This window comes from Agelaius phoeniceus, chromosome 10 (genome assembly GCF_051311805.1).
Source record: "Agelaius phoeniceus isolate bAgePho1 chromosome 10, bAgePho1.hap1, whole genome shotgun sequence".
NCBI lineage: Eukaryota > Metazoa > Chordata > Aves > Passeriformes > Icteridae > Agelaius > Agelaius phoeniceus.
In genome coordinates this window covers 11,565,370-11,592,291 of record NC_135274.1, presented here as the reverse complement: position 1 = coordinate 11,592,291, position 26,922 = coordinate 11,565,370, and the positions used below count along the sequence as shown (strand labels likewise).

Here is a 26,922-nt window from a genome sequence, read left to right as displayed (position 1 = left end):
GTCTTTCATGCTTTTAGAACTTTTCTCTTACATGGTTCTCCATCCTTCTCAGCTATTCCAAGCAACTAGAAAGGGCCAAGCTTGCAGAACAGTGTTTCATAGCTGAGAACCTTCAGCTCAGTTTACAATGTTCTTCACCAGCTACAGTAAATACATCATCCATAATTGAAAACAGAACTTGATTTGTGCTATAATTCTATATAAACAAGTTGTCTTTATTTAATTTTAGTCTGTCTGTAACATCCATAATGATAGGGTCTAAAGAAAACAATCCCTGCAATCAGTAGGACAGTGTGCCATTTTCTTATGCTGGCTCTGCAGCAATAGGCCCTGTGGTGGGACCCTAGCTTTGTTCCAACTTTTCTTGAGAGCATCACTGAGTATTTGACATACTTAGGTGAGTAATCAAAAACCAGGCAGATGAAGTCAGTGCTTGTACTGGCTGAGATAGGCAGGTCTTGCCTAAGATTTGCCACTTAAAACAATTTGTGATGCCTCTATGGTTCCAGGGCAGAAGAGCTAAAATTCTTATCCTTTTACCTGCTTATCTGGGGCTCTAGTGCCCTGCCAGAAATGGGTGCCATGTCTGGTGGCATCACCACTGCAGTGGACAGCCAGTAGGAGTAGTCATTGCGAGAAGCAAAGCTACAAACATCATTGGGGCTGCAGAACAAGAATGGCATGGTGCTGAACCTCTGCAAGCAGCTACCAGCTGTTCCTGGAAGACAAAAGAGGAGAGGTTTGTGGCAGGACATTAAATTTAGTGCAGTGACCAGAAAAGACACACGATGGCACCCAATCCACTATAGGGAGAATTAAAACAGTTGTTAACTATAAGAAGAGTCTGTTCAGTAAAATTATCTGAAAGAAAAATGCTTCTGGCTTATACAAAAATATCTATATAATAAACCAGGGCTAAGAACAAAATCTGTTAAAATAATACAATCTTCTTGAATGGTATCAGCCCTTGACACAGTAGCAGGGATTCAGCTACTGAAACAAGTTTCTGGTGACATTATTCACAGCCTAAAGTATCCCATTTAGGCTCCAAAACCCACAAGATTCTCCTTCACATCCTGTGGTGTTACTGTCAGCCCTGTGCAAATGTTGTGAAGGTTTATACTAGACATCTATCCATAAGTAACTGAATTCCTCCTCAAAAAACTCTAGGGATATCAACAAGGGAATATAGGAGTGCAGGAAAGAAAGGTTTCCTTTAAACCATGATTCCTGAATTGACTCCAGGCCCCTCTGGAGACAGATGGTTGAAACCAATGTTTATCTCAGACACTTACTGTAAATTGGGTTTCAGGACAACTTAGCATTACTGGACTCTAAGAAAAAAGTCTAAATTTTTTTACCAATACAGTACCAAGATCTTGTCCATGTGCTCGTTCATTTCCTTGCACAAAAAGCAGAGAATAGCCAACATAGATCTGGGATGTCCCATGTGGGCAGGAAGGAATCTTTGTTGTCTGACTGTGCCGGGTAAAGATAAATCCTTTTCTTGTTGGACCAGCAGCGATAGTACCTGGTGATCCAGGTAGCCCCTGCAGACCTGGAAAGCCAATCAATCCAGGCTGTCCTGTGGATAAGAAATAAATATGTCTGCAAGTATTATAATTTTGTTTAAATTTTCATTTCTTTTAAATTTGTGAAACTGCTTGAAAACTAACCAAAAAAATACCAATAACAAGATACAACTTAAAAACTGGGAGTATTTCCAGATGGTAGTTCCAGATGTAGGAATTCCTTCAGACTTAGCTCCGGCAGCTTCATGGTATAATGAAGTATTTTAAAGTACCAATGCCATTTTTACCAAAAAAAGCTTAAAATACAAATATTTTGTGATGCCTAAATAAAAATATTTCATTCTATTTTAATGTAATATAAAGGCACCCTGGTACCTACAGATTTCAAGTGACTAAATAGAAGTGATTAATAACAGAAGAGCATATGTCCCTAAAGTTACTGTAAATGTTCTGTAAATTACAGAATCTCAATACATGTAAGAGGAAGGATTTACAGAAATCAGCAGTACAATTTATCTGTAAATTCAGTTAGTACCAGTCAAACAGAGATTCTGCTTTCCTGTACCTCTTTGGCCTGGAAATCCCCTGTCTCCTTTTGGACCAGGCAATCCTGGACGTCCTGGGTGACCAAAACGTCCTGGTAGACCTTTTACTCCTTTGGGTCCTAAATTGCAATCAAGAAAAAATTCCCCAGAGGCATAAGGTGAAGATTTTAGACTTCTGTGCAGAAGTTTTTTCCACCAAACCAAAATGGTCTTCTAAGCAGCACACACAGACACATGCATAGAGATAAAAATATAAATCACCTTGTAGTCCAGGAATCCCTTGAATTCCTTGATCACCTGGTGTTCCTGGGACTCCTGGCAGTCCTGCAGGACCCTTGCTTCCTGGGATAGAGAATATTTTTCCAGGGAATCCAGGTGGGCCTAGCAGCAAAAATATAATGAATATCTATTGCTTTACAATGAGAGAAAGCAAACAAACTAAAAAACAAACCAAATAAATCAACCTAAGTCAGCTGCTATTGGAAGGAGAAGGGTTGGTTACCTTGCTGGCCCTTTGGTCCCCTTGGCCCTTCTGCACCTTGTGGTCCTGGGGGTCCTTGATTACCCTTTTCTCCTAAAAGAGAAGATTGAAGATAAATCTGTCTGGTTTAAAATGTCAACACAACTGTCAAAGTTTCAGAGGCTTGTTGAAGAGTCCTGCATAATCCATGCTAAGTTCCCAAAGGGTAACACAGCCTATAGACTGGTTTGAAATGTCAAAGTGGGTTTCTTCACCTCTGCTGCAACTGTATCATTTATAGATCAAGTGCATTTAATTTTTAAGATGATACTGTCATCCCTATCTATATGAAGGTTGGTCCATAAACCTAGTTTAAATTCTCAACTTTAGATTATATCCTTTCTATCTTACATGGTTTTGTCACTGGATTTGCAGCTTTCAAGTGGAGTTCAGCTCCCTTTAACCCTACTGTCAGTTCTGCTGAAGGCTTTAAGAGAGTTGCAGTGTTTTTGTTGAGAAATTTGATAAGTGATTCTTTTCACTGAGCACAATATGAGGTTACATTCAGACCATGCTCCACAATTCTGCTTGAAACAAAAGAATTAATTAAAAGTATTTTTAATACCACATTGGGATATTTGACATGTGTGAAATGAAAGTTTTTGGTTAAAGAAAGTAAAATTACTCTGTGTGGTGACTTTGCCAACTAGAACAAATTTAAAATGCACAATAGTTAGCATGGATCACTAAGAGGTAGGTTAGACAGGTAATGACATGGGACTGTAAATCATACAATTGAAAAATGAGAATACTGGAGTAATGCAGGCCTACATCATATTTAAATCACTAGAAAATTGTCTAAATTAAAAAGATTTTTAGCTAGCTACTGATTCAATTTACCCTCAAGAATATGAAATTGATGAAGCCAATACATTTAACAGTTCATCTGCTGATGAACTGTGAGATTTTAATTGGAACTATTCTTACAGCAAACAACAGATCCAGTGCTGTAAGTATGATTAAATGCGCCTGAGTTCTATAGCTAAGGGATTGTCAAAAAGTCACATTTTCTAGCAGCGGTGGAATATTTCCAATTGGCAGACTCAGTGCCAAAGTCCTTACAGCTCATCACTCACTCAGGACAAACTTGTTTTGAATTTGCCTGAAATGGAGGTTGTTGATGTGTCAGCCCTTCCTCACCCTAGCCTAAGTCAGGACCCAGCCAGAGCATGTACCTCAGTGAAAACTCTTAGTGAATGCTTTCATTTAGACCTGCCTTAACCCTGACTTTCATGGCAAAACCTTGTGTCTCTAGAACCCCTCATACATAAATACAATTATAACTCAACATGCAAATGATTGTATTTGGCACACAGGAGTGTATATAAAAAATACATTAATACCTTTTACACCTGGGAATCCAAGAAATCCAGGGTCCCCTCTAGCACCAGGATAGCCTGATCGACCTTCTATTCCCTGCAAAACAGAGAACATCAGTGATAAACAGGAGCAGCATCTTCATACAATGAAATATACTTTATTTTTGTTCAGAATATTCAAGGCATTATGTTCACAGAATATGCTGTAACTAGAACTATCTGCTCCACTTTTAAGCATGTTAGAAATTGTCATATTATTGTTCAGATTATCCTGTAATGCAGACCAGCCAAGGAAATGACATGCCAGGAATTAGAAAAACAATTCTTATTGACCCACTTAAGTCCATAAAACTGGCTTCTCATATCCATTTTATTTCCTTTATAACAAGGTGTTTTTGTGAAAATGGGTGGGAGGGGACACTTGTTTGGGCTTGTTGTTTATTTAGAGATTTTGGAGGGTTTTTTAATGGGTATTATTTATCTTTTCATTGTAAGAGCAGACTACCAATGCAGTAAGAAAGAAGCACTGTTCCTTTCACTGACTTTGGGACCAGGAGGGCCAATGTCACCAGCTGGGCCCCTTGGCCCTGGAATTCCATCCGCCCCTCGGACACCTTTGCTTCCTTTCACGCTCAGAGTGGAAAGGCCAGGAAGGCCTGGAAAACCAGGAGCACCTGTACAGAAACATCAGAGTAAGGGAAAACTGCTGCCAACAGCTTTTCACCTAGATTACACACAACACAGTGCAACATCCAATGGCTCCATAATGATACTCATGTTTATCACCTCAGTGATTTCCAAGGAAATATATACACTTTTTAAAAAAAAATCAAATTTTTCCTAGCCTGCTAATTTAGTCTAAGATCAGAATTTATAGTACTCTTTAACACTACAGACTTTTGAATATCCTCCAGTTGTAGTTAAGTCTGGAATCACAGAATCATTTACATTGGAAAAGACCTTTAAGATCATTAAGTCCAACTGAAAACCTAACACTAAGCCATGTTGTCACTTAGCATGAGTGGCACTTAGGGACATGGTTTAGTGACAACATGGCTTAGGTTTGGTTTAGGTGTTAGGCTATCTCACTTTGTTAAAGTTGGATCTCAGCTGCCTCACAAACCACATGGGAGGAAAGCAAGATAATGCAATCTGGTGAACTCAAAAGCTTAGAGTTATTTTAATTTAAATGTCACTGCATAGATCATGTTGTTTGCAATGGTAATATTGCATTAGCTACTAAAGGACCTGTTTAATTATGAAACTCGGCATACCCCTTTCAATCTTGAATTCTGGATAGGCTGACTTCTACTTTGAATTATCAGTATATCCTTTCAGACAAATAAGGAGTTCCAACAACACACCTGGTCTTCCATGTGCACCAGGAGTACCTCTGTTCCCTTTCTGGCCAATGATTGCCATGCCTGTGGTGCCCTGAAATCCAGGTAACCCCACTAAGCCAGGAGGTCCAATGGGTCCTTGATCTCCCTGATGACCTTTCACACCTGGAGGCCCAGGAAAACCAGGCAGTCCCATGTCCCCTTTGATTCCTGCAAAGTGTGGATATCACATGTGAAGAAGGCTGTCAAGACACTGAGGTGAGGTGACAACTCCAAAAATGCATTTCCTATATGGTAAAGGTGGAATTCAGCCCTTGTCTTTAGTACAGAGAAGTCCCCAAAGCCAGCTTGCTACCCTAAAGCAAAATAGTTCTGAGAAGACAGGACTCACAGCAAGGTACACACAATTTTTTTTTAAATAAAAAACCCCACAAATAAAGAAAACTCACTCCATTTCAGAGATTGCTCATCCCAAGGAATAAACTTGAGAGGAGGATAAACAGACCAGAGAAGGGAATATTTATTGGTGAATAAGTAGAAGAAATGCTTCTTTGTTCAGAACTAAGAAATCCTTTTAAACTGGATCAATATGAATGCGAAAAAATAAGAGACTATTCCATAAGGATATTGTTCTGAAGTCAATCTTAGAGTGCTTTTATTTTTACTTTTTTAAAGTAAAGCAAATCAGTGGATTTCTACCAGCACTAGAAATACAATGTCAAACTTAAAAAAATGGGAAGAGTCCCTCTTCTGTTTATCAATATCAAAGGGAAGATCAAGAAAATTAAAATGCAACTACTGCAGCTTTCTCAAAATGTGCTTATTATTCAGAAAGATCTTGTTTTGATAAGAACTTACTCTGGTAATCCATTTATATATCACAATAACATTTCAAAAGCTCTAGAATGTGTATATCACCTTCACAAGGCCACAGAAGTCAGCTTCTTTATTTGCCTTTTACAACAATCTAAACTTTGCAAGCAACAACCCTTGACATTTAATATATAGGATCAAACCATTGATCTAAAGCACAGAATCACTCTTGATTTCCTCTGACACTTAGTGCCATTTCTAGCACCTGAAAGCAGGAGGGGACTTGATGATGTTTCTGGGATTTAAAAATTAAGCTGTTGCTTTTCAAAAAGGCAACTCACCTCTACGCCCAGGAATACCTGGAAAACCAGGGATCCCTCTCCCTGGTGGTCCTGTAAAATATTAGGTCACATTACACTCAAAGTCTGAAATAATTTTTTGAAAACATCAGTTTTCTAATATTTCATACATTTTTTTCAGAGATCATGGAATCAAAAGGTAGAGTTCAGATGTATGTAAAGTAAAATGTATTATATCCACTTCTTCTATACAAAACCACAAATTAAATTTTTACTTTAATTTTAACTCTTATTGGTCAATCTTATTTGAGGTACATTCCACAAGAAGAAGCTATTTCTTTCTTTTCAGAGAAAAAAACAGAAAAACCCCTGCACTTAATTTAGTTATTAAGAAAAATAGAAAAACAAATGTAAACCTATAAAAGAAAATATGTTAACAGTGATTACTTCAACATGAGAATACTTTCTAAATACTATGGATGCCTTCTAAGTATCTTCTTGATACCAGGATGCAAAGAAAATTTTTTCAGTGCAAAATTCTGTCAGAATTCAGTGTAGGACTAAATCTATCTGAACACTGATAACATCAGGAGTGACTTCTAAATGAAAGGTTTCACAACCCAAGGTGTAGGTCATGGAAGCTTTCACTATTCATGCAGGAAAACACTGTGATCCCTTTCATTTTATATTCACATAAGACAGAAGATTGCTTGGAAAGGATTTTGGTTCTTTTAAACTCTGAGATTAAACCCATAAAAGCTGTTAACCAGCAGTACTTTGACTCTTGCAGACATGAACATTTTTAGGTGACATTACAACACATGTAGAACAGAGCATTTGTAATGCACTTGGGTTGTTGACAGCATGTAAAAAAATTATATAGAAAACCACTTACAACCTTCTACTTCTAAACTTAGCTTTGGCTCCACATAAGCTCCTTAGTAATCCTTCCAAATCATCCTTGTCACTATAATTACAGAAAAAAACCCAGTTGTAAAAGAGAATGAAAATATTTCACTGCTGTTACCTGGTTCTCCCTTTACTCCTGGGGGACCAGGCATACCATCCTGACCTTGAGAACCCCTTTCACCAACAAGTCCAGGTTTTCCAGGGACTCCAATGGCACCTGTGAATTACAATGGACCACAATATCATTTTTACTTCTGTAACTTTGCAGTGAGAAGATTTGACTCCCCTTTATTAAAATTTAATTAGGTCAGCTACTTCAAAGATAGGGGTAGCTGTGTTGGTCTAGAGCAGCATATAGCTTGTATGGAGCTCACTGGACTTCAGTGGATTTAACAACCCCACTATTTTCAGAGACATAATAAAGTCTTCAATGCATGCCTCTCTGTTGCTACATATACACACTGCCCCTGAGGTATATTTTAATTCTGTTTCAGTTCTGTTGCTTTAGCAGACAACTACAGCTCTTTGTTACTCCAGTTAGTTTTCTTCTCTTCATCTACCTCTATCTTAGTTTATTATTGTTCTTTAGGAGGTAGAACCTAAAGAACCTAAGCCTTTCTTATAATTGTGTGGCTATCACACCTTGAGATCCTTGGATATGTACTCATAATTTTAAAAAGGCTAAAACCTTTCCAGTAGTGAAGCAAAATTAAAACTTTTTGCCTCAGCCGAACGGTTAACATTGAAATGGGCTGTTAAAAGGAGGCAAACAGACTCAAACTGAAATGAAATCCCAAACCCAGGGCAGTGATTTAGGAGAGAAGCACTATACCATACCAGGAGGGCCTGGGACTCCCTGCTGTCCTTGGCGGCCCTGGCATCCTTTAACACCAGGATCTCCAGGGGGTCCATACTGCCCTGTAAGAAGAAAGAGTGTGGCAGAGGGGAAGTGGCATCACCTCTAGATCCAGACTCAGTTTAGAGCTTTGCTGTTGTTTCTGCTTTGGCCAGCTGCAAAAGTTCTCCAGGTGGCCCCAGCTGGCCTGGCTGCTGTGACCACAGAGGAGCTGTTGAGGTTTGCAGCAGGCAGTGTAAGTCACTGTGCCACCCCCAGGCACCCGTGTCACCAGCTCAGCAGCCTCCAAAAGCACCCCATACCTGGGACTCCTGCACCTCCAGTTTCCCCTCTGATCCCATGTGGTCCTGGTGCTCCAGTAAGCCCCGGATGGCCCTGGGAGCCCTTTTCTCCTTTGCTGCCAAAAACTCCTGGGGAACCTGGATCTCCCTAACAAACAGTTGCACACACACAGGTAAAGAATCACAGTGTAGAATAGAAAAATCATGTGAAATTTTAAGGGTTAAGCTCACATAATCACATTTCATTAGTATTTTCAGACAAAAACCAAAGCAGACTAAATACAAGGTCCTCTCATAATACCACTGATCTTTTAGACATAGTTAAGATCTATTTTAACCTTTATAAACCAAGTTAGTTTTAGATTTTTCCCTAGCACAGATTTCACTTCAGTTTTATTCTACCAGCTGTTCTTTTGATCCAAACATTCATTCCTCAGGTAGTATGCAGCTATACAAAATACTGAATTGCATTTTTTTCCTTGAATTCCTACTGACTTTTTTCACAGAAATTTCACTGGGGCTACCCAGCTCATACTGAAAATAAACGAATCATTTAGACAAATTACAGGATTTATAGAGGAATTTATAGCCCCAGCCACACATTTCAGATAATCTCATAGGTAAAAAGACTTCCAATTATTCAACAACCAGAACATGTGGAGTTAAACTATCCAACTAAACTAACTTAAAAATACTGCTTTGTTCTTAGCAATATATATATGACCAAACAGCATAAACTGGATATAATAGACATTACTAAGGAAAAAAAAACCTTGTGGAAGGATATTACCAGACTATCCAAACTAAACAGTACAAATTTATAATATAAACTTTTGCATTTGCTAAGATGAGTTTTTAATGTACTTTTTAACATCCTTATTCTTAATGAGTTAGAACTTTTACAGAAAGCAAGTTACTTCAAGATATTTCATCTTTATAAATAAGAAATTCTTGCACAAATGAAATGAAATACAATGGAAAAAACTCCTGAGTAATGACAATAGAATTTTCATATTTCTTACCACTAATAAATCAACTATTTCTGCAAACTCTGCAGCTTTTGCTTACATGTTCTGTTTCTATAGTCAAAGGCTCTGCCTAACAGGAAAGTTTTTCCCCTGCCTTTATACCTTTGGACCAGGTTCTCCTGGAGGCCCAGCAGATGGGTACCCAGGATCTCCTTTGTCACCTGGAAAGCCACCGTAGCCTGGTGGACCAGGGTCACCTGATGGTCCTGGAAAGCCTGGAGATCCTTTCTGGCCTTTTGGACCTGGAAAAATACCAATACTGATACCATTCTTAAAAGGATCATAATTGCATTTCACACTCCTTGTTTTGTGAGCTATTGCTTATATATACAGATATTAATTCTTCATTAAAGTAATTTAAACTGTGATTTTATTTCTAAAAGGAGGTTCTTCAATGAAACAATATATAAATGAAAGAATTTGGATAGAGAGGGAGAATTGCATTCTGCCAGTCAAGCAAATACTGGGGTGAAGATAAGTCTATGGATACTAAAGAATAAATCCCAGTCTAAGAATTGTGTGGTGTGCTGACAGTAACAGCTCAGACCTGTGCAAATGCTTCTAGAGAGCTATATGAGTTTGTAATATGTCTTGAAAGAAAATGACCTGGAATTCCCATGTCCCCTTTGTCTCCAAGTGCACCAGGGAATCCTTGTCCTCCAGGAATCCCTGGAAGACCCATAAATCCCTTGTCTCCTGCAAGATGAAGAAATAAATGTCATGTTAGAACTGTTATGGATACAAAATCCTCCACCACACACCTTCTTTTAGTGTATTACTATTTTATCAATAATTAACATGGAGCCTTTTGCCCCAGACATAGATAAAATTATCATTATTGTTTTCATAAAGCCAAGGAAATAACAAATACCTTATGTATCAATGTTAAAATTAAGGTTTGTGACCACAGCACTTGGGGGCAGCCACTGCAATATATTTTAGCTGAATTTGATCAAGATCATGAATTTGTATTTATGCACTGGACTCTCCTTTCATTGCTTGCACTGCAGTTCAGTTTAGTTTTGTGCATGGAACAATCACATTATTACTTACTCATGACAGATTTCTCATGACTAGGATATAGTAAAAACTGAGTGTGACCTAAGCAATTTTCCCCTCACTCACTTATCTTGAGATTCATTTAGCTAAATTAGCACTCAGTTTAATGACTAGAATATCCAGATCATCTAGAATGTTCTGTGAACATTCTTTCTAAATGCCAGTCTGCCAATGCCTGACATTTTTAAAGCTGCTTTTCACTGGAAATCTGTTAACTTTTGAAATACAAGTCAAATATATAAGTTTTGAAAAGGGAAATATAATTAATCTGAAATTCAAAAAAAACCCTAAAATATTTTTTGTGCAAAATTGTAACATTTTAGAATTAATTTTTAAATAATATTGCAAATTCAGACTTCTTTTTCCTTTTTAGAAATATTAATTTTTATTCATTGGTTTCATTGGCTTTTTGACTTTTTTGTTATTCAGGATTTAATATTATTTTCTATTTGTCATCCTAAACAATGGTATATACTTGAAAGAAAACAAAGAATGATTTGGTGATAGCTGCTATGACTTTCAAACTGCAGCTTTTGAAATTGCCCAGTTTCAGAATTCTCAGGAAAGCTTGAGAGTTAATAGAGAATGTAGTGCTGCTTCTGGAGCCAAGCTGGTGTGCACTGGAGCAGCAGTGCCTCCCTGGCCACATGGCACAGGGATTTTCAATTTACATATTCCATACCTGGTAGACCAGGCATTCCTTCAGACCCATCAACACCTGGTGGACCTTGCACACCAACGTCTCCTTTTTCTCCCCTCACACCCATTTGGCCTTGAACTCCTGAAATGAAGGTTCATTTAAAAGATATTACAAAACATCATCTTAGAATATAACTTTTGTACAAAGTTTAACATTCTATAACTCTTTAAGCTAATGAAACAGAAGTGGAACATGGGATTTTCACTCTGAACACACATAAGCAAAACACAATCTCAAATTCAACACCTTCTGTATTTTTCATGTGGAGGCAAGTTAGGAAGTTCCTGAAAGCTTCCATAGGAAAATACCAATAGAAAAAGCCAGATAGCATTAGTTAAGCATCTACAGCTCATATAGAGAGTCTACATTAATATTGCAAACAAAGGAGTTTTTCTGGCAGTCAAGTACTTCTGAGCAGATTTCATGTCTTTGCAATCCAGCCTCTGGTTGGTAGGTGCAGCCATTTCTGTGCTCACAGGATAATATAAATGTAAAAACATAAATGTATAGCATATACGTATAGAAGCCTCCTGGTACTACTGGTATATTATTTAGCATTAAAATAAGAGCTTTTTAAATGAATTAAGAATTACTAAAATTGAACTGAATATTCAATGTAATATCCAACTATTCCATAAATAAGAAGGCAGTTCTAGTGTTTAGCAATAATTATTTCAAAACAATGTGAGTACTCTCAGCAGTAGTGTCAGTTTATTCCATATTTTCAAGTCCACTGAAACTGCCAAACAGATGACAACCCTGGCTAGTTTTAATGACAGAACAATGAATATGCTGTACCTTTTAAACCTCGTTCTCCTTTGTCCCCAATGCCAACCAAGGTCTCAGATGGTCCAGGAAAACCTTTATCACCTGGTTCACCTTTTTCTCCAAGAAATCCTTTTCTTCCCTTTATTCCTGGGAAGCCAGGAGAACCTGCAAGAAAATAGAATGAAACATTCAGGAGACCTGACTAGATGATATAATAAAGCAAAGCAGATAATGCCAATCTTCAAGAGCAATTGTATTTTACCTATGTAAATATACATTGCAAAACTACCTAAACTAGCTTCTTAACTGCTCCAATCATCAATAAAACTCCTACAAGTACAGATTACTTGTAGCAAGTAATGCTTGTCTTTCCAGCAAGACATAGAAATTATTTCTTATAGTGAATAAACACACAATCTTGTGCCTGTTAAATAAATATAATAATGGTATCCACACAGAAGGGGAAAAAACAGCAAAAAGGCTCTCTGCTCTTTATTGAGCAAATCACCAGCCACTTAAAAAATGAAAAAGAAAAGGTGGCAAGTCAAAACTGCTGAAAAATATGATATTATTCAGTCTGCAGATGGCACATATACAGAAAACAAATTTACCAAGACTCAAAGAAATTCCAGTACAACATCTGTACTCAGGAGTGATAATACACACAAAAATGGATCACAAGAGTAACTTGAGCATTGAAATTCCTGTATTCTAAGTGATAATGAAGGCAGATAAAGTGGTCACTCACCTTGGATACCAGGGTTGCCTGGTCTTCCAACCATGCCAGGGGGTCCAGGAATTCCTAACAGTCCCATTACACCTGGATCTCCCCTTGCACCTGTGGAGTTGAAGCAATAGGAACATATTTGTTAGGATTAAATCAGTTAACTAGAACATTGCTTTAGAAAACTACACATACACCTGTCATCTCAGTGTTTAATTGCTTATTTTATTTTTTCTCCATTTCTGTAACTGCCCAAGCCAGTTTTCCCATCTTTAACTACAGGATCATGACTTATAACCCCCAAATTATCTAAGTTAGTAGCTGCAACAACTCCTACCAATGAATTAAATAACTAACAGTAAGGATAATGCATTTGAGATACCCACACAGGGATGAGAGATCAGTCATGAGATGTGTGGGAATGACATTCCTTTCAGGCTCAGGAGTCAAAGACCAGCTGGGAAATAACAACTCCCTCAAATGCCACCACAAGTCTATGTTTGCATAACTGAGTCAAGTCCTACATGTTTATCAAAAGCTTTACAGATTCTCAATATAAAAAGGCATGTACCATCTCCTTCCCACAGTGTAATGATTTGATATTAAAGAAAAATCTGTGTTAGAAATAAGAAAGATTATATGACTGATATATTTTATTCTTCAAAACAAATTTCTACAGATTTCTGAAAGAAAAAACCAAACCAACCCTACAGGGACCACTTAGCTTACTTAAAGTTAGCTCTGGTTAGTGACAGAGCTTGATCTGACTCAACTCTGACTCTAGATCTGAGCTTATAAGAAAAAGAAGCTAGCATTACAAACTATTTGAAAAGGGATGCTGAGTAAGAACTAAACACTTTGCAATTCCATGGTGCTGGGGGAGTTGCTTTGATTATTAAATATTTCATGTCCTACTGCAAGGACATTCCTTTACAAAAACTAGATAAAACACTGTTCTCAGAAGACTATTATAGAAAATTCCACACTGTGTCAAGAGAGCTTCAAGATATGCTCATCCTTTAAGGAAGAAAGATTTATTAGTTTTTCATAAAAATCTCAAAGATAAATTAAAGGTGTTGATGGAAAAATATTGCAGCATCTTCAGTCTGGAAAAACATGACGTTTTTTGCAAAACACCTTTCTGCAAAGACTCAATTGCTAATCAAAACAAATACTTGGGGAAACCTTACCTGGCAAACCAGAGATTCCCGGCCTTCCAGATTGTCCCTTGGGACCAGGTAATCCTGTTTTTCCTTGAAGACCAATTAATCCAGGTTCCCCAGGCTTTCCATAGGTTCCTGGGATACTCAAACCAGGAGCACCTAGGTTTCCTTTTGAACCTTGTAAACCTCTTCCTCCTAAGAAAAGTACAGCACAGTGTAGTATGGTAGATCTGTCTGAAAAACAAACCTTCATCTCTATCTTTACATCATAAGCATGAAACTCTTCTTGAACTCTGCCTGTTTGAGGCTAAACGTGAGATCTGTAAGGCAACAAATACATTCAGAAAATCTTATAAGGGCTGTAGGTTGGGATTTTTGAAAAGAATTTAAAAAAAGTGAGAGTAGACAAATCTGTTCTTTCCCAGAAAAAGAAGAAAAACTCAAATAAGAAAACCCCATCAACTTTGCATTCATTCCTTATAAAATTTTATTTTTTAAAATCCTTTTGAGATCATATATAGGAGAAGGAATGTGTTGTATATCTGAGTTTGGTTTTTTTTAAAAGAAAAACATATGCAGTACAGGCAGGTACTTTTGGGCAACCTAAATTCTTTTCCTACCTAGTTGAGCTCTTCCTTTCACTTATTTCTTTATCAATCCCATTGCACCACAGGATCTAAGTTCAGTCCCACAGGGGAGATGTGTCTGAAATATCTACCCCTTTTCCTAGGAATTTGGAACAGTTTGTGATTACTTATACTGGCCAATGGCATCTGGATCTTAATCCCTCTTCATCAGTGCATGTGCTTCCTCCCATCTACAGAAAGAGCATCTTTTAAATGAATTCATATTTTCTTGCATAGTATTCCATAACCAATATCCAGAAACAACTTCAGCTCCCTAGGGCCATTGGAAGGCAGAAACAAAGCCCAGACTCACCCAGTCAAATGGCATTTTTGGGTCAGAAAGTCCTACCTGGTGGGCCTGTAGCTCCCTGGCCACCTGGCAAACCTGGCAGGCCAATAAGACATTCAGCAGGTTTCCCTGGAAAACCCGGGTCTCCAGGAGCTCCAGGTGAGCCACGATCTCCTAAAAGACATGAGAGTGGATTCACAGCCAAATTAAGTTTTAGGCTTTCAGTGAACCTTGTTTGACTTGATTTTCCTTAAAATAACATGCTGTGCTCCCTGAGCTTCTCTGGCAATATTACCTCTTAGGCCATCATCACCATCATGCCCAGGATGCCCTGGTAGGCCTGGGAGTCCTGGAAGTCCAACTTCACCTTTTGAGCCAGGACTGCCGAGACCTCCTGGTGAACCCATTTTTCCTGGCTCTCCAGGAATAATCATGCCTGGCTCACCCTGCAACACAGAGAGAAATATAAACATTGAGATGCCTTCTGCAGCTGTGAATGGCTTTGAACATCTATCTGATAGCGGGGGTGAAGTTTGTGCAAATATAACTATTCCTTTATTTTTATGTAATAAAAATTATATATTATATTTATATCAAATTATTTATTTGAATGATCAAGGTTGACACCCAGATATGCCTCGGGATACTCAATCAGTTGTTGGGGTTTTTTCAAATCATTCTTCTGAACATTGTTGTCCATGAAGACTGCTTTTATCACAAATGCCCCAAGTGCATTCCCTGACTGGAAACTTTGAATTAGTAGGTTTTTTCAGCTGACTGAACTGCTGGTTGTTTTGAGTACCAGCAAATCAATATGTTCATAAAGCAGATCCGTAGACCTGAGCTTATACCAATCACTAATGATGTACTTGGACCACAGAGGCCATTTCACATCCAGGTGTTCTGTTGCATCAAGTACAGATTAAAAAATAAAAAAAAATTCACAACCTCAAATGCCTTCCTTTGTCATGTCAGAAAAACACAAAAGAAGGACATACTGGTACAAACAGACAAAGAAATGCCATATGTTCAAATAATTTAGATGTGAATATTTTGTTCAAAACTTGAATTCTAATTATAGATTAGTCAAGAATCAGTAGATTAGCTTCTGTTAATCAGCAAGAATGGGTGCAGTATTACCTCCAACCTTCTTTCTTCATGCTTCAATTTAACAGAGCATTTGCTTAAATGAGATACATACTTGCTTGTCAATTACCTCCATCAAATATATGCTTAATTGGATTTCTGAACAGGCATCTTTTCTGCAGCTGTGGCCTTAATTTTTTTGCTTTAAGCAATGCAATATCCTCCTTGTGGTCTGAAAGCTGAAGTAGGAAAACATCCCAAACACTTGGAATTCTGAAATCTTGTATTTGGATCAAAAATTTTGGCTTGAGCCTCTTTTTATAGAAAGAATTTAATTTTATAGTTTGTGCATGATTAGTCAAAACTGAAGGAATTCCCCTATTCCTTACAATTGCTAATTTATTTGCTCAGTATAAAATTGAATGAATGGGACCTATGGAAAAGCCTGTGCTGTATTTCTAACCAAACCTTTTGTCCTGGTTGTCCTAGGTTTCCAGCTCGGCCTGGATCTCCAATCTTTCCTTCACAACCTGGTGGCCCTCTGCCTCCTGCAAGTCCTTTATCTCCTGCAAAAGGAATTAAATGGCAGTACAGATGCTTTATTTTACAAAAGGGTCCTTGCATGTGTGCAGTTATGAGCCTCTGACACGAATGCAGCTTACATGAGCTGAAGGGAGGATCTTGATTTCAGCGCTAATGTGACACACGGCATCTTGTTCCTTACATATTCACTCAAAATTGACTGAAACACTGCTTGTTAATTCACTGACTTGAAGCATGTCACCTTTTTTTTTTCTAAGTGAAGGCATTCTGATGTTAGTTCCCTGCTTTTCTCTTTAGCAAGCAGCTTGGTTCAAGTTTAAGTATCTGAGCTTTTTTTGTTAATTCATGTCCTTACAGGATTATGAGAATTTCCCAGTATTTCTAAGGTTCAAGGAGAGTTATAACTTTCCATGAGGAATGGCTAAATTTAAAGTATTGAAAATGCTTTCTATTACCTGCATATTAGGGCAGATATCGCATTGTACATAACCAAAATTGATTAAAAATAAAGTATTTTGGCACTTATACAGCTCTGTCTCTGTCACACATATCCAGGTAAAGAGAATCCCTTTGAATAAAGTATAGCACTCAGATGAGATAGCTGCACCTGTTTGGACAATATTCCAGCAAGTATCAATGTCTTTAAAAGTATTTCCCTACTGTCAGCTTTAATACTTCATACTCTGAAATACCTCAAAATATTTCAAACTTGCCATTTCTAAGACTTCAGGCAGTAAATTACAGGACTGCTAAAAAGACATATCTGTTTGTTCATTGATTTTCTTTTTTTAACTTGCCAATTAGTTTAAAGTGTACTTAATTTTTTTCTTTGTTTTTGGTTTTGTTTTTTTTTTTAAGATCAAAAAGAGTATTTTACCTTTTGCACCTGGGTTCCCAGGAAACCCAAGCCCTGGAAAGCCTGTGTCACCTGTTGGTCCTGAATGTCCTGGATCACCTGGCTGACCTCTTGCTCCAACCCTACCTGCCCAAAGAAAATAAATAAACTTACTTTAATAAACTTGTGAATTATCTTACCAGAGAACACCAACTTGTAAGATTATGTGTGTTATAATTTACCATTATTAATAAGGACACAGCTGTAGATTGTATTAGAATTTAGACACTATTTCTCCACTGCAGGTTTTCACAGTTGAAGTGCTCATTGCATTCACAGTGTCAAAGCATTTGAGTCTGTGAGTTAAGTTTTAATGCAATCTGGCCAAATTCCAGACTTCTAGAGACAGCTACATGCAGACATGAATCTTCCACTCTTGAAAGGTTCTAAACACACTTTATAGGGGTGAAACTTGAAACAGAAGCAACTATAAAAACAAACTACCATAAAACTGTAAAAAAACTGCCTGTGCTGTTCAGGACAGTTTTAAGGACTATTGTTCTACAAAACCCAAGCAAAGATGCCTTACAGTTAACCAGTCTCTGGTTTTAACTGTTTCACCGATTTAGTGCTGCACTCACCAGGCACTCCTGGGGGTCCGGGTAAACCATGTGGTCCTTGAGGTCCTGGCAATGCAGGTAATGGAGCTGCCCTACTGGTCTCTCCTTTCAGACCTTCAGCAAATACATTATAAAATATTACAAATGCATATAGTTTGGTAATCCCAAGCATTTAAAAATATGAGTGATCCATCTACTCAGCTAAAAATGTAGTTGCCTACAGTTGCCATGTTTCTGAAACTCCAATGGATTTTTGAAAAGCCTTCACATCCTGACTTCATTAAGTAAAATCTTTTTATTGACACCTGCAGTCTTCCTCTCAGCCCTCCTGCAGTCTAGGGGAGATGCAGAAAAAGAAGCACAAAGCCACCAGGAAAGCGATACAACTGACAAGTGCTTAAATCTTCAACTCCATGTCATAAAGGCTCAATGGGCATTATCTTTAAGCAAACTCAGCCACTCAACTGAGTTCTTCCACTGGTAAGCTTTCAGCACTCCAAAATTATTATGCCCTTCACATTTAACCTGCTGACTTAGATTACACTAATGGTGAGGACTGGCTGGATACGTCATTAGTTATTGTTTCCTCAGAGAGGTCAGTCAAGCACTAGAACACATTGCCTAGAGATAAAGTGCTGTCTCTGCCCTTTGAGATTTTCAAGGACTAACTGGATAATGCCTTCAGTAAATTGGTCTGATCTCAGAGCTGTCCCTCTGCTGAGATGAAGTTCAGACTGCACAAAGTCCTTCAAACCTAAATTATCTTATCATCCCAAGACTTTTCTACCATCTTCGGTGGAGCCCAAAGTGGGGACAGTGTTCTAGAAGTCCCATGGCAAGGAGCGGTTTCCCATGATTCACATTCAAAGCAGCCTTGGGCGAGGGCTGGTTCCAAGGAAGAAACTGTGGAGCAAGCCATGTCTTGGCAGTTTTGTGTTCCCCTTGGGATGCCTTTCACAGTGCAGTGTGCCTGGAGCTCTGGGCTTTGTGGTTTTTGGAATGCTAACCCTAGGCATAAGCCCAATCCTAGGTAAGGGAGTAAAAGGCATATGGGGGTGAGGCTGGTGGCAAGTTGAAATGGGGAGGGAGCCATGTTGTGGCTGGTCTTTGCTCCCCTTGGCATGTGTTTTTAGCTGCAGTGTCTGGAGCTCTGGTTTTTTGTAGCTGTGTTCCCAAATTAGTAAATCATTTCTTTGATTTCAATCTATCTCTCCAGTTTTAATCTAGTACTCCCTAACATAGGTAAAATGCAGTAAAATAGCAAAGTTACTAACCTGCTTCTCCAGGTAATCCAGGTGGTCCAGGTATTCCTTTAGAGCCTTTAAAACCTCTTACTCCTTGTGGTCCATAACCTGCCAGTCCAGGAAGCCCCATTTCTCCAGGAAGCCCAATTCCACCAGGCAATCCAGGTAGTCCTCTATCTCCTTTTGCTCCAGCCAATCCCTAATGGTTACACATGTATACCAAGAATTACTTGCTTTCCACACCAGCTTTCTTAACAAAATTCCCATTTCTCTGACTATAATCTTGTATTATTTTACTAACAGTGTAACTCTGATAATTTCAGAAAAAAAAAATTCCTCTGATTTACTTGTGATTAAATGAATATAATTTTGAATATCAATGGTTACAGAGAGATGGCTAATAAGAGTGAAATACTACAAATAAATACAATTGCCTGACTTTATTCCAATCACTGTGTTGTTGCACTGTACACTTTCCTTCTGTTTTAAAACACATTTAGCAAAAATCCAAACCCACATCAGCTCTGCTTCTCCTTGAATTCTGTGGATTCACGTTTAGAGACATTTATATCTGATACATGTTAACAGTTTCTCAGCCAACATAACACAACAATAATTATTAGGGTTTTTTCTGCTGAGCTCTTTCCTAACAATTCTAGTTTTATGGTCAGTTCTCACTGAAGATTAATCCATAAAGACTGAACAGGAAGTACTTGAATTATTAAGCATTATAAGTAGTCAGGAAAATGCTTTCTAAATGATTTTATCCATCATTGAAATCCAACAAAATGCTCAAGTATCAATATCCAAACTAAAATCTCACTAGACTGCTGAGGTTTTTCAGCAATTTGTACCTACACTGGCCTCATCTCTCTCTGGTATTACATCAGAATATTTCCTCTCATTCTTTCATGTATATTGGTTGTTAGAGTTGAGGACAGTACCCTCAGTCAGGTAGGGGATATTCAGCTGGAATATCTGTGTGGATTAAACAGATTGTCGTACAAAATAAAATACAGACTTAGGTTTCCATGACTTCCATATTAATTGCAAAAAGTGCACACCCACCTCTTCACCTTTAGAACCTTTGGATCCTTTAGAGCCAGGTCTTCCCAGAAATCCACTTGAACCTCTTCTTCCTTTTTCTCCCCTGGCTCCTGGATCTCCTTGCTCACCTTTTGGCCCTTCTGGATGTACATATCTTGGTTCACCTTTTGATCCTTTACGACCTTGATCTCCTCTAAAACCTGGAGGTCCCTAGGATGGAGTTGTCAAAAGAATTTCAGTGCTAGATGTATGACATCTGTTTTCAAGTTTTCTTTTTTTGTTTTAGAATTAAATACCTCAGAGGGGTTCTCCCAATTCTAATTTTTATGTTCTGTGATAGCATAGCTCAATAAATAGGGTTTTGGGGGTTTTTGTCTTTTCTTTTTCTCCTGCTTTTACTTTTGACAAGACTACCATTTCATTTATGCTACTACAAACAGGAATAATGTAGTATAATTGAATGAGTAAAACCACAGCACAAAAAGAAGGACTTTAGTGCTGCACTCACTAGAGATTTCTGTTCCACATTGGAATATTTCCCCAGGGACACTCTGAATGCCATAGTTGGTTGTGCTTATAGTTAACTTCCCTCTCTTCCTTCTCTCCCCCACAGGTTACAAAGTGGGTACACTACTCCAGCTGAAAGCACACTGGGCTCAAGTGATCTTGGGCTCATGAGCTCTGAGGGGGTTTCTGGCAAAGCATGTTAGCAGACTCATTCTGCATCTGTACAGCAACCACCACAATGAATACTTGTGCATGATTTTTTTCTTGGACAGCACTGGCTGTACTTTCCCATAAATAATTACTACTATAGGTACAAGTTAGCACAACCAAAGGACATGTGTGTGGCAGCAAGTGGCAGACTTCCCTCTTCATAACCCTTCCCTCAAGGGAGTGTCCTTTGCACCCCTGAAGAGGGTATGATGAGAAGCAAGTTTCTCTGCACAGCTGGGGCTTTAGCAACTCCTGAGTATGCAGGAAACAAGAGAAATAAGAAGTCTGACAAAGATCACAGCACACAAAAATCCACATATGCTTTACAGCCACTGCCATGACTATTGAATTACATAAAGGAATAGAAGGTAATTATAGACTACCCATACCAGACAGAACAAGCAGCCTCAGCACCATGAAGTGCAGCACAGGTTAATTACACAGGTATTTATTTACCTGCCTCACTGCCTGGGCTAACTTGCTGCACTGAGCAACCAGGCTCATGTAAAGCTGTGTGAGCCATACATCACATTCTCAGCCTTGCCTCCCATGCTGACACATTCATTACTACAGGAAAAAAACCTGTTGAGATCACCCAGTATGACACTGCACATAGCACTAGCCATGAGGTTTCTCTGAAATAATTCTTGTGGGATCTGAATATTAATCTGAAAAGCCAGTCTTACTTGAGCCCCTGGAAGCCCTGGTGTTCCTGGAGAACCTGGAGAACCTTTTGGACCTGTTGTTCCTTCTCTACCTGCAAAAGAATCAGTATATATTTTGTAAAGAAAAATGAAAACAAGGACATGGATTTTGACAAGCTCCAATAACTGCACCCAGTATTCAATGTTTCTATTGTTACATTGACTACTCATCATAGACTGAGCTGGCTTGACGCTGCACCTAAAGCCTATCAGCACTTTGAGTTCCCATCTTTCAGGGCTTGTGCTCATGTCAGCAGAGCAAGCTGCCCCAGGCTCTCACACTCACCACCACCTCAGGGTTAGTTCAAGGACTGCAGGCTGCAGACATGCCCACACCTGATTCTCATGTTAAAAACAAAATCATTTGTACTCCTACTATCCTGTTAGGAACAAGATAATTTACCAGGCATGCCATCCTGACCACGAGGCCCAGGAGAACCAGGAAGGCCAGGCATTCCCGGAATGTAGCTACAATCAGTACACACATGAGCATCATCACCTAGAATGAAAATATATCATTAGTTGCTCCACAGCAAATAATTTTCAAGGTTAACTTATGTGCTACTTACTTTGTTATAGCTAACACTTCTTGGCCAGGAGTGGTAGAATCATGGCCTTAATTTTGTTGGAAGATCACTTCTAACACAGTACTAAATTACCTGTGGTCAGAAAGTCAATCAGAACTGACTGCAATTAATTGAAGGGACAGAAACATTTGGTTTAAATTTCTTGATTTTTTCAAGTCAAATTTTAGCAAACAATTTAGATACAGTCACTTTACTGATAAGCCAGATTCTAAGAGTATGTAAGGGACATATGCTTCCAAGTAACAGAGCTCTGCAACACTCAGGGTCATTCTAATGACAAGCAAAGGGCAAAGAGATTCAGCAGCTCCTGTGGGTGGAAGTTGCAGCATCTTTCAGAGATGAAATGTCAGCAAGAACATAACAGAGTACAAAGCTCCACCAGTCTGTAGTAACTGCTTCCAGTGAAGACAGTTCTGTACAACTGTGCAGCACTGGCACATCACTGCTCTTTCAGTTGATGTAAGGGGAGGAAGACATCTCACTATCCCTAATGAATGATCTTAAAACTCAAAGTCTGAAAATTATTTGAAAGGTAAATTAAATTTTAAAAAATCTAATGAGAATCCATGAGGATTACTAGATTGTACCTACTTCTACTTCTGAGTGACAGTTATCTGAAACTGACCTCTCATGCCAGTATCTCCTGGAGGTCCTGGAGGTCCTGTACACCCTGGCTCTCCAGGAAGTCCTGGCAGGCCAGTTCCAAATGTTACTCTACCTGTTAATGAGATGAGCATGGCACCATTACATCACAGATTATTCAAGACAATTCTCTACTTGCTAAGGGAGAAAAAGGTTGCAGAGATGAGCTCGAAACAGTATTCTGATCCCTATGGGTCCCTTCCAACTTGAGATACTCAACAATTCATTTAAAAGAGAGAGCTACCCATAAAAAACACCTGCAACTAGAAGTACCTGGTTCTCCTGGAGGACCTGGCAATCCAACAGAACCAGGCCTGCCAGTAATACCAGGCAGTCCTGGAGGGCCTACGATACACAAGCCAGTTTGTCCTCTCTCTCCTTTTGTTCCTTTTGGCCCAGGAAATCCTGGGGGACCTCTCATACCAGGTCTTGACACACCTAACCAAAGGGGAAAAAATAAAAAAAAAACAGAGTTAAAGAAGAAATGGCATTTTAAAGCAAAGTACTCTATGGAATGAGTGACAGACAAACACACCAAGTTCATCTCACAAATATTTTTTATCTTGAAATATATTAATCCAAGTGAGAATCTACAAACATTTTAAAATTATCTTTACCTGAGTACTTGACCCACCAAAGCTCTTGCATGACAATTTTTTAGCACTTAGAGATATTTTTAAAGTCACCTGAAATTAACATTTGACAAAGCTGATTCAGTGTAACAGACAGGAATAACAATGTATTTTATTATTGCAAATACCTGGTCTTCCAGCAGCTCCAGGAGGACCCTGTGGCCCTGCAAAAGCAAGGTATTAAAAACTTGAGTTAAACCACTCTATACTCTAAAAGTCACTGTTCAATAGCATTGAATACAAACTTTAATCCTTTGCATTTTAAGCTTAAAATTTAAAATAAGAATCTGGTTTTGCTTGAGTAGGCATCTACCACTCATGCAACTATTGCATACTGGCAATTATTTTCAAGGGTAAACAATGTTAAAAATCAGTCTCAGGATACATTTCAAGTCAGCAATTACAAGGAAATATTCTTGTAAAGGCAGAAGGTTGCTGAAGATGTAGTCTGCAATAAGCTCTTTGAGTGGACTGTTTTTACTAGAAGATTGTAATCTTGATATCCCACTCACCAGGCATGCCACGTTGACCTTTTGGTCCTGGAGGTCCAGGGGGTCCCTCATCCCCTTTTTCACCAACCACATAATCATAATACTCCGTCTCAAGAGAAAGGTGGCAAGAAAAGAAAGAGTTGCAGGAATTAAGAGAGAAGCACAGTACCTCAAACTGAACACTTGATTAAAGCAATGTTTTGATCTCATTCCAATTTTGATGCTCTGACACCACAAGATCTTATTAATTACAAGCAACCAGAAACAAAATCAAAATTGTTATTAGCAGCAGTGTTTTTGTAGTACTCTGTCAATATCACAAACACTTCAGCTTTTTACAAAGCTATTTCTCCTGAACAATTTAGGCAGAAGGTTTCTATTAGGTGCACACGGGGCCTTTAGGAAAGCCAGTAGGGAGACAGCATGACTAGACAGGGAAACAGCACTCATACCAACTTGCTTTCTTGAAAAAGAGTTCTAAGATTAAGGCCCCCTGTTCTGGAAGTGATTAGAAATTGATTTAAATATTAACTCCTGTGAAATTTTGCAGCTGTTCTTTGACAGTTCAATCTCCTGCCAAAAGGATTCAGGTGATGTCTACCAAGGCACAGATACTGTATGCAATTCCATATGAAAGAAGAGCTCTTCTGTGTGAGAATCACAGCAATATCAGTACTTTGAGAAAGCCGTGCCTGATTAGAGCATCACAGGACATCCATTATTGCCTCATGCAAACAATTTGGATTTTTCTTATTATAAGGGTTTAGAAAAATGAAGGTAATTTATACTTACTTGACCACAAGCTCCAGGTGGACCAGGGTTTCCTTTCATCCCCTTCATCAGAGAACAGAGATAGGGTTTTTTTATTAAAAACAATATATGGAATAACATTTACCTGCTGTTACTTCAGTACATTGCTCAAAACTTTAAAGAAAAACAACTGTTCCTGACCAGTCTGTCACGACCCTGTCTCTTCCTTACAAAGCTATTCAGCTGCATACACCAAAACCTACAGGACTCATCAGCAGACAGATGGACACCAGTTCAAACACATGGTTTGTTACAGCTGATCCATTCCCTATTCCATGATACCCTTACTTGTCATCTCTTAGGCCAAGTGAGACATATTATTTACACAGTGATAAATAATAACCTCCAAACATACCCTAAAACCTCATTCTCAAAAGCAGTAACAAAAGAATTGGACAATACCTTGGCTCCTTGCCTTCCAGCCAGTCCTGGCTTGCCCTGTTCACCCTTTTGTCCCTGCAGGTGATAGTACACAATTTTATAAGGATATAATCTTATAATTTTATAATCTTTTAGCACTGATGACAGGAAGATCTAAAATGTAAAGCTTTAATCTTTCATGGTGATGGCAAAGTGAATGCAATTTGCTCAGGAGAAGAAACTGCAGTGAAAGACCCAATTTGAGGTACAGCTGCACGTCTGTAGGAAAAGCTGCAAGCGCCCCATCCAAACCTGCATTTATTACAGCACACTAACAGTCCCAAGGGAAGCTGCTCTGCATGGCACAAGTGTAGGAGTCTCTGATCTGTTCTCCCTCTGCAAATTATTTCTGAAGGGGAAAAACTGAGCACAATGCAAGACTCCCACTCTATACCCTCCGCCCAGAAGTCGCTCAGTCTGTGGGATGGTGCTGACCTCAAGAGGTATCAGCAGCACCAGGAGGGACAACAGTGCAGACTAAGGCTCTCTGCAAGTGAATAAAGGCAAGGGAGAGGGACTTCTTGGAGACTCATGCAGTTGAATGAACTACTAGTGAGTAAAGCTGAAATGGGAACAGAGCAATGACACAATTTTCTTTTTGTTAGCTGAGGCAGTGGAGCTTTGTGGTCTGTCATTCAGTATTCTTTGTCAGACTGGAATGTGTTTAGACTTCCTGTGAAGGTCATTTTAGCATGACAAAGATGATGTTATAGTAAGATACATGTGCAACGGACTATTCTGGCAGTAAGAATTTTGATAAGATATTTAAAAGGTCACTGCAACTCTTATGATGTTGTGAAAGTAGAGCTGAAGTAAAAAAGAACAGATACTTTACCAATTGAATACAGTATTTCAAACACATTTGAACAATTCTAACTTTTAAATTAGTACACAAATTAGACTATATTGCTTCTAAAATGGCATATTTTAAGAATTATATGTTGACAAAATTACAGTCTAATAGCTATCAGTCATCTTGTTCCAGGCCAACACAGCCACGACCCTGACAACAACTTTTCTTTGTAAAACAATGTCTTTGATCTTAGTGATTAAAAACTATTCATTTCTCTTCTCAATTTATGTTAAAGGGAAGGTATAACTCTTTTGCAAAAATTTCAATGTGACTAACCAGAAAAAACTCGGTAAAATTTTGGTTAACTTGGAGTGTGTTTCAAACTCATTAGACAGTCAGCAGCAAGCCACAGGTCTTTTTATTTGACATAGAAACAATGACATCTATGAACAGAGCCTCTTCCTCCTGCACATAAATCTGTGAGGACATGGTGTGCTCCAAGGCCAGCTGCATGAAGGAGATGTTTCAGTGTATGCAAATCCACATTTTGAAACACATTCCACAAGGAGAGAAAAGCTGTGACAGGAAGACAGAATTGTCATAAACAGATGACTATCACTTAGAAAACATTTAGAAAACTTCCTTCATTACCGGTAAGCCAGGTGGACCTGGGGGACCTTCTTTTCCAGGCTTCCCCTACAAAGGAAAAATGTAAAATAAACAATTTAAAGTGAGGATATTACATTCAAAGAGCATAGCAACTCGATACTGTGCACATAACTGTAAACTGTGCAAGCTGTAAAAAGCCATTAAGGTTATTTTAAAGTGTTCATTGATCATAACTAAAGTTCATAAAACTCTACAAAACAGGTTCTCCTGTGGAGGATTATTTGTGCCAGACTCCAGCAGTACAAAGTGCCAGGCAAGTACAGAAAGCTTGGTGCAAAATCAGGTTCTTGCAGAAACAAGACAAATGATAA

The 26,922-nt window shown here is 38.5% G+C and overlaps 1 protein-coding gene across 1 annotated transcript in view; it reads right to left on the bottom strand.

The window, feature by feature from the left end:
- COL4A3 (collagen type IV alpha 3 chain) overlaps window positions 1-26,922 on the bottom strand; it is a 56,692-nt gene that overhangs the window by 5,522 nt on the left and 24,248 nt on the right. Inside the window, exons 16-49 of the mRNA XM_077183875.1 lie at window positions 26,594-26,638; window positions 25,132-25,185; window positions 24,712-24,753; window positions 23,941-24,028; window positions 23,557-23,592; window positions 23,070-23,234; window positions 22,780-22,872; window positions 21,971-22,066; window positions 21,550-21,620; window positions 20,168-20,356; window positions 19,130-19,298; window positions 17,877-17,969; window positions 17,278-17,382; window positions 16,326-16,423; window positions 15,067-15,217; window positions 14,832-14,945; window positions 13,884-14,051; window positions 12,718-12,807; window positions 12,000-12,134; window positions 11,184-11,282; window positions 10,049-10,138; window positions 9,545-9,684; window positions 8,436-8,562; window positions 8,115-8,195; window positions 7,396-7,494; window positions 6,411-6,461; window positions 5,281-5,466; window positions 4,460-4,590; window positions 3,941-4,013; window positions 2,580-2,651; window positions 2,339-2,458; window positions 2,098-2,196; window positions 1,373-1,585; window positions 541-718 (exon numbers count right to left, since the gene is read on the bottom strand). Of these exons, the coding sequence (XP_077039990.1) occupies window positions 541-718; window positions 1,373-1,585; window positions 2,098-2,196; window positions 2,339-2,458; window positions 2,580-2,651; window positions 3,941-4,013; window positions 4,460-4,590; window positions 5,281-5,466; window positions 6,411-6,461; window positions 7,396-7,494; window positions 8,115-8,195; window positions 8,436-8,562; window positions 9,545-9,684; window positions 10,049-10,138; window positions 11,184-11,282; window positions 12,000-12,134; window positions 12,718-12,807; window positions 13,884-14,051; window positions 14,832-14,945; window positions 15,067-15,217; window positions 16,326-16,423; window positions 17,278-17,382; window positions 17,877-17,969; window positions 19,130-19,298; window positions 20,168-20,356; window positions 21,550-21,620; window positions 21,971-22,066; window positions 22,780-22,872; window positions 23,070-23,234; window positions 23,557-23,592; window positions 23,941-24,028; window positions 24,712-24,753; window positions 25,132-25,185; window positions 26,594-26,638 (3,761 nt within the window). The remainder of the gene's footprint in view (window positions 1-540; window positions 719-1,372; window positions 1,586-2,097; window positions 2,197-2,338; window positions 2,459-2,579; window positions 2,652-3,940; window positions 4,014-4,459; window positions 4,591-5,280; window positions 5,467-6,410; window positions 6,462-7,395; window positions 7,495-8,114; window positions 8,196-8,435; window positions 8,563-9,544; window positions 9,685-10,048; window positions 10,139-11,183; window positions 11,283-11,999; window positions 12,135-12,717; window positions 12,808-13,883; window positions 14,052-14,831; window positions 14,946-15,066; window positions 15,218-16,325; window positions 16,424-17,277; window positions 17,383-17,876; window positions 17,970-19,129; window positions 19,299-20,167; window positions 20,357-21,549; window positions 21,621-21,970; window positions 22,067-22,779; window positions 22,873-23,069; window positions 23,235-23,556; window positions 23,593-23,940; window positions 24,029-24,711; window positions 24,754-25,131; window positions 25,186-26,593; window positions 26,639-26,922) is intronic.